Consider the following 17,334-nt stretch of genomic DNA (forward strand, 5'->3'; position numbering starts at 1 on the left):
TTTAATTAACAATAATGCAAAAAATCCTTTTTTTTTACTCTCTTTTTTGATTTTTGTGACTCAAAAAGGCAATGAAAACGGCCACTTAGCTAAAAAATATGTTATATAAATCATTTAACTACATTATTAAGCTATCTGTTGCTTTTTAAATTTCTACGATCGGATAATAAATAAGCAAACTACAACCACATACCTGTAGGCGGGGAGTACCGCTTGACACGCGTTCCCATACATTCGGCGTCTACCAAATTACACCTCGCGCAAAATTCGTTTCAAGCAGATATACCTCTAATCTTATTCATCGTAACCTACCAATATTGGTATCATTTGAAAGTACAATTAAAGTACTTTAAGAAACAATGTCAATCATTTTCTTAAAATCAATAATCGCCGGTCTGCGGTGGTTACAAAGGAAAAAGTGGGTATGCAATTTGACTGGTTTCCTAGGTTTGATACCCTATACGAGTTTAAAAGGGGAGGTAAAGGTGACATATGGGTTGTTCTCTGGCCTAAAAGCTATACAGAGGGTCAGGGGAGAAAAAACTAGGGTTTAAGTTTAGTTTTAAGGTATTTTTTCTTTTATTTGTTGATTTTATTGTGTTTAATTTTTTTGTAATTTTATCAAGGATACACGTTGGTTTCTTTTGCTGAAAATTCCCTTTTTTATGAGAAATGTTATGAATTTCATGGCATATTCCGATAGAGACTAAAATTAACTTTCAAATAAGGCCACATAGTCATACTTTTACTTATATAATATTAAGGGTAATACCAAGTAATACCGTTTGAACTCAAACGACTTAGAGGTGCGGTTTTTTGACCCAGTAGGTATTAAAAAGTAATCGTAAAATCAAAACGATTGGACTTCGGTCGTTATACACATTAAATCACTAAAATTAAGTTACCTTTAATGTTTTAGTAATTATAATCCTCACTTTTAGCCACTTTTCTCAAAACGTAATTATTCAACAGAAGTCAAGATAACATTAAGAGCATATTTATTATTAATAATGCGTTATAAATATGAAATAGTTGTTGAGGTACACTTTTTAAGTACATGAAGCTTAGGGTGTTTCATATTTGTATGGGAAAAATAAAATTGTGATATTTTTTCTGACTTCGCTCGGCTTTCGGTTCTAGCTTATCTTAAACGCATATATACCAAATTTCAAGTGATTTGGACGTTGTTTAGAGGTCGCGCTTGATGAACAGTTTGAAAGAAAGTCACTAAAAAGTAATGTTATTCAATTTTATTACCAAATAAAACAATAGAGTACTTGTAAATTATTTTTAAGTAAAAGTAAATTTATTAAACTTAAAATACAACAGTTGTAACATCCATGCTTGATAAAAGAAAGTCATCATCATCATAATTTAGCTTACAAATGTAAGCCGCAATCTTATCTTCTGTTCGCTTAAGTAGTAGGTAAGTAGTAACGCATTTTCTGTGATGTTCGACACCGATGTTTTGCTCTTTATCTTAGTTAATTTCTATTATTAAATATATTCTCCTCTTTGCGGTATCATAGACTATTGTCAGACTATCGACCAAGTCTCTGGTGTTAGGGCTACAATAATCGCTAACATCCTGGACATTAAATAGTTCGAAAACAAAAATCACAAAGGTAAGTACGGTCTATGTCCCGGTAAATATACTTAAGTCAAAGAACGATCTTGTTTTCTTCTTTGTCGTTACACTCTTGGCAGAGTGGTAGTCGTCACATCAGGGGTAGTAGCAAGCTTAACAATGCATGGCCATTTGCAAGGGCATTCGTAGAGTGGGCCACTGAATGCAGCCTTGACTTGGCCGGTCCATAGCATCTGAACCTTGTCCAGGACACTCCTAGCTTTCTTCTGCAGCACCACATTTCTAGGACATCTATCTTCTTTTCCCTTGAAGTCCATGTCTCAGCACCGTAAAGAAGTATGGGAAAATTGGGAGATACTAATGCCCTGACAAGTCGCATTTTAGTGGCATTTGTGATGTTTCTTTTTCTCCATATTTTCCTGAGCCGGTCCATGGCGGACCTGGTGATAGCCATGTGCTGCTTGATTTCTTCCACCTATCCTGTTATTAGTGCCTTGAGAGGGCCGATAGACCACTGCTTCATGCCAAAAACAGGACAAAAAATCAACAAAACTTGTTCCTTAGAAGGAAGTCGAGCGTCCAAAAAAATGACCATAAGGAACTATGCCTAGAAACTAAATGTCACGACTACTACTCATTTTTAAAAAAGAACTTTCTTCAATATAGACACTACTCATTAAAATCACTTTTAAACCACCTCCTACAAAAAGTTACATAAGTTTTGTTCCTAGCCTCTCCTGCGCCCATAGTAACTTCTTCAGACAAAAGTTGCCACAGAGCGCGACCTCTAAATATTGTCCGATTTCCCTGATTTTTGGTATATGGGCTCTGTATAGGTGTAGAACCAAGAAGAAAAGCGAAGTCAAAGATAAATCAAAATTTTGGAAAAATGAAACACCCTAATGAAGCTCCTGCAAATACACTCAGTATCATAAAAATCACACATCTCAATCGTTTGCGTTGAAGCAGTATTGACCAACATATTAGAGAGCAGGGCACGCAGGCCGCCTCGTAAGACTATGTGTGGCACTGAGGAACCAGTAAAGTCAGGTCGATGGACTGCTACACTGCTGCCCCGCTTGCACTACTTCGCCGGGGCTATTACCCTTAATATTATATAAGTAAAAGTATGACTATGTGGCCTTATTTGAAAGTTAATTTTAGTCTCTATCGGAAAATGCCATGAAATTCATAACATTTCTCATAAAAAAGGGAATTTTCAGCAAAAGAAACCAACGTGTATCCTTGATAAAATTACAAAAAAATTCAACACAATAAAATCAACAAATAAAAGAAAAAATAACTTAAAACTAAACTTAAACCCTAGTTTTTCTCCCCTGACCCTCGTGTGTAGCTTTTAGGCCAGAGAACAACCCATATGTCACCGTTACCTCCCCTTTTAAACTCGTCTAGGGTATCAAACCTAGGAAACCAGTCAAATTGCATACCCACTTTTTTTCTTTGTAACCACCGCAGACTGGCGATTATTGATTTTAAGAAAATGATTGACATTGTTTCTTAAAGTACTTTAATTGTACTTTCAAATGATACCAATATTGGTAGGTTACGATGAATAAGATTAGAGGTATATCTGCTTGAAACGAATTTTGCGCGAGGTGTAATTTGGTAGACGCCGAATGTATGGGAACGCGTGTCAAGCGGTACTCCCCGCCTACAGGTATGTGGTTGTAGTTTGCTTATTTATTATCCGATCGTAGAAATTTAAAAAGCAACAGATAGCTTAATAATGTAGTTAAATGATTTATATAACATATTTTTTAGCTAAGTGGCCGTTTTCATTGCCTTTTTGAGTCACAAAAATCAAAAAAGAGAGTAAAAAAAAAGGATTTTTTGCATTATTGTTAATTAAAAAATAACTAACAAAACTATACTTTTCACGTATAAGAAATCTTAATCAGCATGTTATACGCTTTCAATCGACACCTCATTTTTCAAAATTGGATAAGGGGTTCTAGACAAATTGGCAAAAAATTTAAACCCGGGACCGGGATCTTTGTAACGTCATAGTTAACCCCCCCACAGTCTGAGAATGCGACAAGTCATTATTTCGTACTCAGTAAAGTCTACCGATCACAACGATACCACTTGTCAGCAGTATACTCTCCAGTCACATCAACTTTTTCCGAGACCCTGTCGCCGCTCTACTACATCATGTCCAGGCGACTTACCACCAGACATAGCATGTATAGACTTAGCTACGTCTGAGGCCGATATCCGCGTCGCTCGCCTCTCCATAATGCCCCCCGTGCTCCCCCCCTCACATGCAGGTGCTATGCTAGGTTGCACAGTAAAGTGATCTCTAAAGATGTTAGCTATGACCCCGTGATCTGTTACCCCCTCCACACCCGCTGGCGGGCCAGACCTCACATTTAACCTGCCCGTCGACTTCCAAAATGCCTTAAAATCCTTTTTAGAGTGATGCGATGCTATCATGTCCATTTGTATTTGATTTTGATGGTCTTGGCACCATTTTAGTCGGGACTTAAATATACGTTTACTTTCACACATGTTAGTATATTCAGTGCCCACCAAAGGTTTGCCATTAGACACCCATTCAATAAATGCTTGTCTCGCCCGTCCTTCACGTGCCTATTCCAACCAACTATACGATGTTTGTTACTTTTATTATGTCTTACATTTTCCTTACTGACTATGGCAGACTGGCTAAGCGCCGTCACAATGTCTCGGTACATGTTATCCAAAATTATTTTATGACCAGGGTCATTACAACATTTGTCACCACAATTAATGAAATTGGTAGGAAAATTAATATTTCTTAACCTGTTATGACATTCTTTTGTGTACATCGCAATCCGTTCATTTGTTCTCTCCCCCCATAATGCGCAGTTAGTGATTTTAAGCGGCGCAGCAGTTAATCTAGGGGTTAATATACCTATATTACATTCTAATATGAGGGGAAAGTGGTCGGACCAGACTACGTCATATAAGCATTAAAAGCGTTAAAATCAACGTTTTTTTCTTTAAAACCAAGGTTTTGGAGAAAAAAAAATGCCTTAAAGTTAAAAAGGATGCTTGGAAATGAGTACCATGTGTCCCAACAAGACGCACCTCGAGCACATTCGGCAAATGGTATTCTAGCGTAGTTTCAGACTAAGAGCGTAGCCGTGTTTGCATAGAAAATCGGCCCTTTCGCCAAATGTTCACTGTAATTTTTTTTTAAAGAGCTCTCATGACAAATATTATTTACTGTAAGTTTGAGGTTTCTATCTTTTTTATTTTCTGAGATATGATTTTTTTATTAATTTACATAATATCCATTTTTTTCAACATTGGCTAATGCGATTCACTTGAACTTTTGGGACAATAATATACATGTAATGACTCACATGTTCTAGCAATAATATTTAATAATGCCGAAAAAAATCTTGGCTTAAAGTAGGAAACAAAACTTCAGTATTTTTTTTTCTCGCTTTTTAGAAAAGCGACACCTACAGTTCTTTGTCAAGTAATTGCTTATATAAAGGCCTGCAAGATATATTTTTTTTTAAATAATCCAGTAGGTACTTCATACTAGAAAATGAAATAATAAAGGATACTACCCATACCGCAAACGAGCTACACAGTAAATAGGTGAATTTTAGTCGTAATACCTTTATGAATGCAATCTTCCAGTACCAATATTGTTAATAATAAAGAGGTTTGCGACTAAAATTCACCTATTTACTGTGTAGCTCGTTTGCGGTATGGGTAGTATACTTTATTATTCCATTTTCTAGTATGAAGTACCTCCTGGATTATTTTGAAAAAAATATATATTGCGGGCCTTTATATAAGCAATTACTTGACAGAGAACTATAGGTGTCGCTTTTCTAAAAAGCGAGAAAAAAAATACTGAAGATTTGTTTCCTACTTTAAGCCAAGATTTTTTTCGGCACTATTAAATATTATTGCTAGAACATGTGAGTCATTACATGTATATTATTGTCCCAAAAGTTCAAGTGAATCGCATTAGCCAATGTTGAAAAAAAAATGGATATTATGTAAATTAATAAAAAAATCATATCTCAGAAAATAAAAAAGATAGAAACCTCTAACTTACAGTAAATAATATTTGTCACGAGAGCTCTTTAAAAAAAAATTACAGTGAACATTTGGCGAAAGGGCCGATTTTCTATGCAAACACGGCTTTTTTATCCGAAACATGAGTGGCCACCCAGGCCTCCAGGTTTAGGCGTATTAGACTATTTTGTATACATGCTTTGAAGACTAAATTTATATAAAATCATAAACCTAGATAATTTCAAAAAGGTTATCGAGAGTATTTGGGATGAAATGTGAAGAAAACGGTGCGTGCCGCGTGTGATCCGTTTGAGAAGCGTTTGAGGCTGGTAAACAAGTTAATGCTGGAGTTATTCCAAAACATTTGTTGTGAATGTAGTAAATAAGAGTGCCATTCATAAAATATAATAATAATGTAGTAACTATTTGTTCATTTTGTTTTATTGGCTATTTGTGCTGTATTAAAACTTATTGGACACGGTGTATGCGGTTCTCCCGCTCTTTGAAGATAACCGGAAGTGCCTCTAAGTATATTCGGGTGTCAGACAAACAGTCTGTCTACAGAAGGCTTCAGGATAACCTTTGAGTGAGCTATACACTCGTCTATATGGGTCACCTGCTCTCAGAAACATATCGCAAAGAGTAACCCCCTTATTCATAAACGTTCTCTAAAGTTATCAAGCCGATAAAGTTCGTTTGTCCCCTTCTATCACACCAATACATCGGAAAGGGACAAACGAACTTTAGCGGCTTGATAACTTTAGAGAACGTTTATGAATAAGGGGGTAAGTATGTCTACAACAAACTATCCTCACCTCTTCTTGAGCTGGTCGATGCGGTTCTCGCGCTCTTTAATCTCGCCGCGCAGCTTGCCGCAATCTTCGGTGAGCGCGCGAACTTGCACGCTGAACATCTGGCGGCGCGCTTCGATTTCCACCAAACGCTCGTTCATCGCCTGTTAACAGACAGCCTATTAAATGACAAGTGGCAATAATTTGTTGTATGTTAAATGCCGACGGCAACGTTATGTGACATCAAACTGATGGCGGAAACAGGTGGTAGTGATAAGAATTCTCTAATAAAACGTGCGTTGTTTGCTAGATTCTCTAGGCTAGCAAGTGCAAGACTTTCTCGCGAATCGCTGTGTCCCATAAGAAGCAGTCTCAAGAACTCACCGGATCGGGCCGCAGCGGCGTCTACGCTCCTTCGACTCGTCGCATCACTAGCCTATGTGAAATAGGACAGATTTCCTATACATTTAAGCCGTTACTTTCATTTTTGCCTTTGAAGAGCATTCCGACATCCGATATCTGGTCGGATGATGTGAAAATGCACTAAGGGCCGTAACAAATAGCAGCTCAACGCACCGCATCGAGCGGCTGCAAGTCCGCGAGGCAGGTGAGAACTACTATAAGACGCCTCAGCACTTTTTCGAGGAGTCTCATACTATTCTTAGAGAACTCACCGCATCGAGCCGCAGCCGCTGCGTGTCCGCATTGTACGCGCGGTCGTCGAGGCAGGCGAGCGCGCGGGATACGAGCGCGACGCGCAGTCGAGTCAAACGCTTCTTCTACGCTACTCATCCATCATTCGTCTAACAATTAAGGCCCATAATAAACAGTAAACTCACCGCATCGAGCCGCAGCCGCTGCGTGTCCGCGTTGTACGCGCGGTCGTCGAGGCAGGTGAGCGCGCGGGATGCGTGCGCGACGCGCAGCCGCGTCAGAGCTTCTTCGACGCGTGCGCGGCGCCACTCGCCGCGCGACGCGCGCAAGTCCTTCTCGCTGCCTTCCACGTTCAACATTGACTGGCGCAGACGGCTTTGCTGGAACATGAAAACGTATCGTGAAAACAAAGAAACAAACAGCGATATAATAGTGCTCCCACACTAGCTGTTATAATATGTTATGTTCATAGCTCGGCTACGAACTATAACTTCCTCGCGTTGCCATCACGTCCCTTTTACTTACACGGGAGCGACAATATTTTGTTGGTTTATATATGTCCCACAGTGGTGCGACTGTAAAGTGGTACAGACCAGCGCCATGTGCGTGGTGACGAAGGTCTCGAGCTCGCGCGCGAGGCGGCGCATGTCGTCCTGCAGTTTGGCCGAGTGCCGCTCCAGGAGCGCCGCGCGGGCCGCGTGCCGCGCGCGCACCTCCAACAGCCTACAAAAATTGCAACAATACTTAAATGACTTCCATCCTTTAATTAGGGTTCCGTAGTCAACTACTTTTAGTCAACCCTTATAGTTTCGCCATGTCTGTCCGTCCGTCCGCGGATAATCTCAGTAACCGTTAGCACCAGAAAGCTGAAATTTGGTACCAATATGTATATCATTCACGCCGACAAAATGGTAAAATAAAAAGTGGAAAAAAATGTTTAACCCTTAAATGCATGGTGATGTATATATGCATCATATATTTGATGGCCCGTGGCTCGATATGTAGCTATCCAAAATCACATTTATTGCTTAATTATTATTATTTAATAAACAATTAAATAATATAATGATTTACTATTTATTATTTCAGGATTAAGACGAAATGGCGGAAAAGTGTGAAAAAACTGGATGATGGTGATTTTTAGTATGTGATTTAGGCTAATTTTTTTGGGGTTACTAATTAGTTTATGTTTAAACATTTTATCATAGGGGTTTCGCAAAAAGTGTACCTTTTTAATAGTAGTATTTTTTTTAAATAAAACATTACCAATATCAATATAAATGATATTTGGCCTATTTAACTTCTAACACTGATTTAGTATAAAAATCGATCTTAAATATTGTTTTTATTATTTTTCCCAGAGTCATAAAACCACTGTCTATCACATATATTAATATCTCGTTAAAAGAAAAATTCATACATTTAAGGGTTAATTAGGATACCCCCCATAGTACGTAAAGTGGGGAGTGATTTTTTTTCTCATTCCAACCCTAACGTGTGATATATTGTTGGATATAGGTATTTAAAAATGAATAGGGGTTTACTAAAGTCACTTTTGATAACGTTCATATTTTCAGAAATAATCGCTCCTAAAGTTAAAAAAAATGTGTCCCCCCCGCTCTAACTTTTGAACCATAAGTTTAAAAAATATGAAAAAATCGCAAAAGTACAACTTTATAAATACTTTCTAGGAAAATCATTTTGAACTTGATAGGTTGAACAGTTTTCGAAAAAAAAAAATACGGGAAACTACGGAACACTACACGCGTGGCCCGACACGCTCTTGGCCGGTTTTTCCTATCTCAAATATTTATTTTAAAGTAGTACTCAGTAGGTTATGTCTCATACTGCATTGATTATATGGTATTGTAGTGTCAGTTGACCTGTTCTCACGGGCCAGTAGCTCGGCCGACACCTCTCGTTCTGACTGAGCGCCCTCCATGTGTGACACTTGTGAGCCCGTCGTCTCCACTTGGTAACACTGAAACCAAAGAGGATCGAGTATTATAGAGAGGTACTGTCGAAGTAAAATGTGTAAACACAGTGCATAGACTGCCATCTCTTGACACAGGCTTAAAACTTTTGAACCTCAGTTTTGACAATTTGGCCCATATTCTTAGCTTGATATGTGTTAAAATGTCAAATATTATTAGCGCTACCTAGCCGAGCGTCCCGCAAAGGTGTAACGCCATCTAGGCCACCGTACCTATTTCTATATGGTTCTGAGGTACGTTTTTTTCTTAGACTGTAGCTGTCTATACGGAGTTACATATGTCTTTCCTCTCACTAACATATGCGAGTAAGAGCAGCTCACTCCGCGATTCTATCGCCGCGCTACAAGTACATGCCGGTGGCCGCGAGTTCGCGGCCCATTCACTGGTGACGACCTTCGGCGCGGCGCAATAGAATTCAATGTCGGCTGCTCGCGTGCCATCCCTTTGTTAATGTAGGTAAGAATTTAGAATGGCGGCATTTTGTGAACATCAGAAGAGTGAGCCTTCTGTACTTGTACTATTATATATGTGAGTGTACACGGGAAAACGTCCTACATTGTCGATTGCTATAAAGCCACTTTGTCAGTTTATTCATATAAAGACACAAGTAAATCTCGCTTTAATAGTAACCGACAAAGTGGGACGTTTTACTAAATACACTCACATATGTATCTGCGGTAAGATATGCAAGAATAACAAGAAAGAGCGAAATTTGTTTAATCAAGTTTTGAGGCTGTATGTGTATGTATCCTTGTCTACAGAGTAGCTAGAAGATTGCCAATTGCCATCCATATTGCCACTGTGTCACCTCTAGTCATCTAAAAAAAGCGCAATGATTTTGAAAACTCTGGTGTCTCTAAGATTTTACATGCTCGTAAAAACAATTTACAGAGATTCAAACCATTCTTATAAACACATCAGTCAAGTTTAAAAAAAGGATACTCACGATATTGTAAAGGGACTCCTTGACACTCTGGAGATTTTTGAGGACTTCCGCTTGCTTCTTTTCCAATTTGCTGACGATCGCTTTTGAAGCTGAAACAATATACTAAGGATTTAAGAAGGTTTAAATGTGGGGATATCCCACAGGTCTAACTAGGGTTGCAAAAAAACGGTTTTTTTTCTGGCTTGAAAAAAAACATGAAAAAAAAAACCGTGAAAAAAAACAGTTTTTTTTCTGGAGTATGTTTTTTTTCTAAATTACGAAATCTCAAAATTTGCAAAGTAGTCAATACTTTTATACGGTTTTTTTAGACTTAATGTTAACTATTAAACGAATTTAATCAAATAACCTTAATTTCTGGTCTTATAAAAGTAACATTTACGAAATCTGTAGTTGGTAGTTATCACTATTTACTGTTGGCAACACCACCGCCTCTCCACGCTACACGCAGCATCGGGGATTCCCCAATAAACGTTTGTATACTGAATGTTAATTGAATTAAAATGCACGTTATTGTTATTGAAACACATTACATCTCACGAAAAACCGTTATTGCCGTATTATTTGTTCATCTGAAAAAAAACCATATTTAGAAAAAAAACCATGGTGCTCGGTTTTTTTTCATGTTTTTTTTTCATAATTCTGAAAAAAAACATTTGGTTTTTTTTCTATTTACAACCCTAGGTCTAACACTATACAGCAGAGAGCTATAGCACAAGGAAATCAAGAAAGTGTACACTAGGAATTTATTCAGTGTTTACATCAGAACTGTTATTGACCGACTAACTTACAAAACGTAAACAAACATATCAAAGAATCGGTTGCTATACCAAATACAAAATATGACAGTATTCCTTCTACAGCCAGTACTGTGGCCTCTTAGGCACAACTCAATTCTATCGAATATCTCATTATCATTGTATTCAATATTAAAAAGAAGAATTTCTCCATAAAAATGGGCTTTAAGACTGGCCCCTTGATACAAAAAGTAAGGAACTAACAAGATTAGATTAGAAATCTAGGTGTTCAATATGATTGCGTCATTATTTCAGCTCTTGTTGGGGCAGCCTCAGTTACAGAAAATGAAATGCTAATTTCGCATCAATTTCGGACATAATTCCAAACTACTAATTTTCCAGATTACAACTGTCGTAAGGCAAATCTCTCACTGATGGTACCCCGTTTGACGAATCTATAGGTCAGACATCTATGAGTACAATAAACACTTCTGTGGCCGTATTATGGGCGTGTTTTTTTTCACTTGTCATATCATAAGTCACTTTGGCACTTACATGGGTGAAACAACTTTTTCTTGCCTGTTATTGCCATGGTTACGGTCCCCTGAGTCACGCTGGTTTTATGCATAATCATGCTACTGAAATTATGCAAGTTTTCTAGTCCATGTTTGTAGGTGGCAAATTAAGGAAAGGGCTTGTTAACACCAGAATAATGCATGTTTGCATAGTTTAAGTTGCATAATTTTGCATAAAACCAGCGTGACTCAGGGGACCGTAACCATGGCAATAACAGGCAAGAAGAAGTTGATTCACCCACATACTTGATAAAATGTGGGAGACATGGTGACAAATGATAGTCCATCTTAGTCCTATTGTCTACCTTTAAGTTGCATATTGAAGAGCTTCTCCTCATTCTTGAGCGCCAGGAGCTTCTGCTGCTCGACGAAGGAGCAATGCATCGCGCGTTGCTGGTTCAGCGTCAGGTTACTGGCGTACCGCTCTTCCTCCTACAAACAACCACGAAAAACTAAAATAATATACAATTCATTTCATATTCCACTACGGAACTAACGAAAGAAGTGGCATATTACATAAAGTGTAGCCTTTGATTCAATTTGCAATTTATTATGAACATATATACTTAAACATAAAGGACTACATGATACGACTAAAGTATGCTGTAGGTGGTTCTTCTTCCTTCTATCCTTATCCCACGTCATGTGGGGGCGCTACTAATACCGAGTATTAATACCTTATCCTCACGGTGCTCAGACATAGTCACAGAGTCACAAAAGACAAAATTGAAGATTTGCTAAAGAGCCATGGAGCGCAACATGCTTGGGGTGAAAAGGATTGACCGGGTCCGAAACATTACGTTGCGCGCCAAGACAGGCATTGTTGACGTTGGAGTCAAAACCGCCAGGTTGAAGTGGGACTGGGCAGGTCATGTACGGCGTATGCATCCACAGCGGTGGGCTAAGTTAGCTACGGAGTGGATGCCAATACGCAAACGCCCGAGGGATCGGCCCGGAAAGAGATGGCGGGATGACCTGCACTCCTTTCTCAACAACTGGACGGATGCTGCACTTAATCGGGAGGATTGGAAATCTAGGGGGGAGGCCTTTGCCCAGCAGTGGGAGTGGGACACTCTATAGGCTATAAAAAAAATACCTGTTGGCCCATTTTTTTTTCGAAGTTGTCCACCCCACTTTTTTGAAACATGGGTATTTTTTACGCGATTCATACTCAGAATCACGAGGTTTTTCGATCCTGATAGGAGAAAAAAAATGTCCCAAGATTTCCATAAGTACATTTTTCAAACCTTCCATTCCGGTTCCCCCACACAAAATGTATGAAAAAATGGTCCGTTACCATTTTGGGAAATAACATTGGGACACTTATTTTCTACTATAAGGATTGAAAGAGCTCGCGATTCTGAGTGGAAATCACATAAAAATTACCAAATCCAAAAAAAATGGAGTGGACAGCTTTGAAAAACATGGGCCTGATAATGTATAACAAATCATACATTCACACCAACGTTTTTAGGTCATAATTAGGTCAGCACGACACTCAGATCAGAATCCAAACATAGCTAAAATTTCAAGATGTCATTTATGATCTAAAAAAAATGTGTAATACTGTCCCGCTTATTCATAAACGTTCACTAAAATTAGCAAGTCGATAAAAATCGTTTGTCCCTTTCCGACGTATTGGTGTGGTAGAAAGGGAAGGGGACAAACGATTTTTATCCGCTTGTGTGTAGTAACACTGATTTAAACTGAAGACGATACAATCATGTGTTATACAAACAATTGTCCTGAAAACGTCGTTTAACTTAAAATGATTATTAAATACTAGCATTCTCCCGCGGCTTCGCTCGCGTTAAATTCGAAAATTGCGGATTGCTCCATACAAACTTCCACCCCGTGTTTTAGGGAAGTGGGGGGTTTAAAATAAATAAAAATCCCTTCAACTATCTCCATTTAAAAAACCGGCCAAGAGCGTGTCGGGCCACGCTCAGTGTAGGGTTCCGTAGTTTTCCGTATTTTTCTCAAAAACTACTGAACCTATCAAGTTCAAAACAATTTTCCTAGAAAGTCTTTATAAAGTTCTACTTTTGTGATTTTTTTCATAATTTTTAAACATATGGTTCAAAAGTTAGAGGGGGGGGACGCACTTTTTTTTCCTTTAGGAGCGATTATTTCCGAAAATATCAATATTATCAAATAACGATCTTAGTAAACCCTTATTCATTTTTAAATACCTATCCAACAATATATCACACGTTGGGGTTGGAATGAAAAAAAAAATCAGCCCCCACTTTACATGTAGGGGGGGTACCCTAATAAAACATTTTTTTCCATTTTTTATTTTTGCACTTTGTTGGCGTGATTGATATACATATTGGTACCAAATTTCAGCTTTCTAGTGCTAACGGTTACTGAGATTATCCGCGGACGGACGGACGGACGGACGGACGGACGGACGGACGGACGGACAGACAGACATGGCGAAACTATAAGGGTTCCTAGTTGACTACGGAACCCTAAAAATCACATCTATTTGTCGCTTCACTTGGCCGTGAAAAACGGACAAACAAACAGACACACACACTTTCGCATTTATAATATTAATATGGATTAAAATGTATAAATAACAAACTAACCTGCAAAATGTTTTCCAGTTCCTTGGCACGTTGTTCCGAAGTCTTGGTCTTGTCCATTGATTCACCCAGTTTGGCTTTAAGCTCTTTAAGCTGGAAATATATAACTTGTATTAGTAAGTATTATACACATCCAGTCATCCATAGAGAAACATACTTTACTTTTTAGATGTAATGATACCTCAATTTTTTAAAATGTATGGAAAATTAAGAAAACATGTTGTGACCTTATTTCATTAGATGACTGTTTGTTTCATAATAAAATAAATAATAATAATACAGTCACCGGCATAAACAAGTGATTTCTATACCTTGTCACATTAACGTTTGGTTTGAAATGTCATACGAAATTGTCAAATGATTAGAAGCGACATGGTACAAAAATCATCACTTGTTTATGGCAGTGACTGTACATCCGCCTTTCTAAGTACCTACGCTATAGTAAATGTACTACAATGGGGCACTTGATCTAAGCAATTGGAAGCGCTATACAATTTCGGGCGAGTAAACTGTAAGTGATCGTTTTAAAGCAAGTTGCAAGGATTAAAAAAATAAATCGTACTGATACCTGAACTTAAAATACATCTGGAAAGTCTGTAAATTTTGAAAAAAAAAACCCGCACAGTGTACCGATTTTCAAGAAATATGGCTAAAACACTCCCAACTAATACAGCTTTCAAACGAAATCTAAGTCGGTTACAGACTGACATGTCAAACTTATAACACCCCGTCGTTTTTGCGTCGGGGGTTAAAAAAGATTAGCGAAAGCAAGCACCTTGTTGACAATCTCCTTGAGGGCGACGTCCTTGCGGTGTTGCTGGTCCATGATGCGTCGGTTCTCCATGTGCAGCTTCTCGAGCGTGTTGCGCATGTTGTGAAGCTCGCGCTGAGAGCACTGGGCCTGGAGACGAAATATATTCATTATAGGTAGGTATCTATCAAATTAAAACCAAGTATCTTATCATTATCAGTTGCATTACAGCTGCAGGTGGACAAGCAAACCACTTAGGTCCGACCTATTTCGAGCTTCCCTTTTCGAACTTGAATGATGCGCCAGCCAGGTTGGAGAGTTGCTGCGACAGTCCTATGTCACACCGCGGACACTGGCGATCAAAAATATATGAAAGAGGCGCGTTCCTACCACACAGTCTAAGCTCGTGTAGGTGAACGCGTACTATGCTTGTATGAGTGAGATATGACAGGTGGACTGTTCGCGTTTTTGACAGGCGGTAACTGTGAGGTAGCCAAGAGGGGTGGGCGGCACTTTCAGCGACGAGCGGGAGTGGCCATACTGCACGATAGTACTGTTTATTATACTGTGCCCATGTTGAAGCGCTGTTGCCAGCCCGCCGCTCACGACACTACTCACGCTGACATGCAGAGTTGCATTCATTACTAGCAGCTGCTAGATATGTTACTCACGCTGCTGTGCAGGGTCGCGTTAAAGTCCAACAGCTGCTGATAAGCCCGCCTCTGGTTGGAGAGCTGTTGCGCCAGCCCCATGTTACCGCGCTGTTGCCAGCCCGCCGCTCGCGACAATACTCACGCTACTGTGCAGGGTTGCGTTAAAGTCCAACAGCTGCTGATAAGCCCGCCTCTGGTTGGAGAGCTGTTGCGCCAGCCCCATGTTACCGCGCTGTTGCCAGCCCGCCGCTCGCGACAATACTCACGCTACTGTGCAGGGTCGCGTTAAAGTCCAACAGCTGCTGATAAGCCCGCCTCTGGTTGGAGAGCTGTTGCGCCAGCCCCATGTTACCGCGCTGTTGCCAGCCCGCCGCTCGCGACAATACTCACGCTACTGTGCAGGGTTGCGTTAAAGTCCAACAGCTGCTGATAAGCCAGCCTCTGGTTGGAGAGCTGTTGCGCCAGCCCCATGTTACCGCGCTGTTGCCAGCCCGCCGCTCGCGACAATACTCACGCTACTGTGCAGGGTTGCGTTAAAGTCCAACAGCTGCTGATAAGCCAGCCTCTGGTTGGAGAGCTGTTGCGCCAGCCCCATGTTACCGCGCTGTTGCCAGCCCGCCGCTCGCGACAATACTCACGCTACTGTGCAGGGTTGCGTTAAAGTCCAACAGCTGCTGATAAGCCAGCCTCTGGTTGGAGAGCTGTTGCGCCAGCCCCATGTTACCGCGCTGTTGCCAGCCCGCCGCTCGCGACAATACTCACGCTACTGTGCAGGGTTGCGTTAAAGTCCAACAGCTGCTGATAAGCCAGCCTCTGGTTGGAGAGCTGTTGCGCCAGCCCCATGTTCGCCCGCGCCGCCTCCGCGTTGTTGTTGGCCTGCTGATCGCAGAAACTCTGCTGCTCGCGGCATTTGTCGGCCACGTTGTTCGCCTCTGCTTCTAGCACTTCGTAATCCTTGAAAAAGAAATATCTCAATAAGCTTTTAAAACTGATTTTATAATATAGGTTTGGCTAACGAGTATGCTAACCTTGCAGATATAAAGTATGGACAAGTTACAGGACCTACCTCTCTGATGTGTCTAATATCCGTGTCCCTTTGCCTTAAATTTTCGACAGCAGAAGTCCACATAACCATCATTTGTCTCCTTTGCTCCATACCTTCCATAACCTGAAAAAATGTTAAAGAAAATAAGTACATAAGATGGACTTAGCGAAAGAGATTTAATGTATAGAAATATTATATACCTGAACAGATATTCGTTCACACGCCCTCTCTTCAGCACTGAGATTTGACACCAGCTGATTCAGCCGGTCTAGCATATGATCATGATCTACCTTCAGCTTTTGCCTTTTGGTTTCCAGTGCCTGAATAAAAAAAAATATATAAAATGCATTTCGTACACAAATAAGTTTCATATTCAATTCATAAACTTTTCAAAAAGTCATTAGATCTTTCAGAATAAGCGGGGATTTTATTTATTAGTAGCTTGTATGGTGAGTAAATACTTTTGCTTTGGAAAGATCTTGCTTAGTGAACTGTTCAATAGCCGTGATGTCCCCTGAGTTCCGTTCCAGTTGAGCTCGCCATTCCTGCAGTGCCCCTCGCTCGCCGCAAACTTCGCTCTTTAGAGAATCCGCTTTCTTGAGAAGACGCGCTATGTTGCCTGCAATAACAATTTTGATTGAGTAAAAGATAATAAGACCAATAGTTAGCACTCGCAATAAACCCAATTTCACATGCTCATATAATTTTATTTTGTTTTCCATGCAACCGTGTTCCGGCAGAAAATCCTTGAAATGCTGACCTTTTAGTTTATGAAACAAAAGGTACTCGTGCCCTTCAGGCATTATATTAGATTATACATATTAAAACCCGAGCAAGGGAAAAAAGATACCAAAAATGCAACATTCTTTATACATATTAAAAGATACCAAAACTCAACACAAAGGTAATATTAGTTACTATGGAATTTATATGAAATAGTTCTGTACTATCAATAAAATAGAAATAGTATC

General features: G+C 39.7%; 1 protein-coding gene across 2 annotated transcripts in view; it reads right to left on the reverse strand.

The window, feature by feature from the left end:
* LOC125241519 (coiled-coil domain-containing protein 39) overlaps window positions 1–17,334 on the reverse strand; it is a 34,602-nt gene that overhangs the window by 15,939 nt on the left and 1,329 nt on the right. For both annotated transcript variants that reach the window (XM_048150041.1, XM_048150040.1), the window contains exons 4-15: window positions 16,825–16,982; window positions 16,564–16,683; window positions 16,385–16,486; window positions 16,081–16,272; window positions 14,690–14,815; window positions 13,918–14,007; window positions 11,629–11,755; window positions 10,015–10,103; window positions 8,958–9,055; window positions 7,668–7,797; window positions 7,260–7,454; window positions 6,445–6,584 (exon numbers count right to left, since the gene is read on the reverse strand). In XM_048150041.1, the coding sequence (XP_048005998.1) occupies window positions 6,445–6,584; window positions 7,260–7,454; window positions 7,668–7,797; window positions 8,958–9,055; window positions 10,015–10,103; window positions 11,629–11,755; window positions 13,918–14,007; window positions 14,690–14,815; window positions 16,081–16,272; window positions 16,385–16,486; window positions 16,564–16,683; window positions 16,825–16,982 (1,567 nt within the window). The remainder of the gene's footprint in view (window positions 1–6,444; window positions 6,585–7,259; window positions 7,455–7,667; window positions 7,798–8,957; window positions 9,056–10,014; window positions 10,104–11,628; window positions 11,756–13,917; window positions 14,008–14,689; window positions 14,816–16,080; window positions 16,273–16,384; window positions 16,487–16,563; window positions 16,684–16,824; window positions 16,983–17,334) is intronic.

Source organism: Leguminivora glycinivorella, chromosome Z (assembly GCF_023078275.1).
Source record: "Leguminivora glycinivorella isolate SPB_JAAS2020 chromosome Z, LegGlyc_1.1, whole genome shotgun sequence".
In the NCBI taxonomy this organism is placed as follows: domain Eukaryota; kingdom Metazoa; phylum Arthropoda; class Insecta; order Lepidoptera; family Tortricidae; genus Leguminivora; species Leguminivora glycinivorella.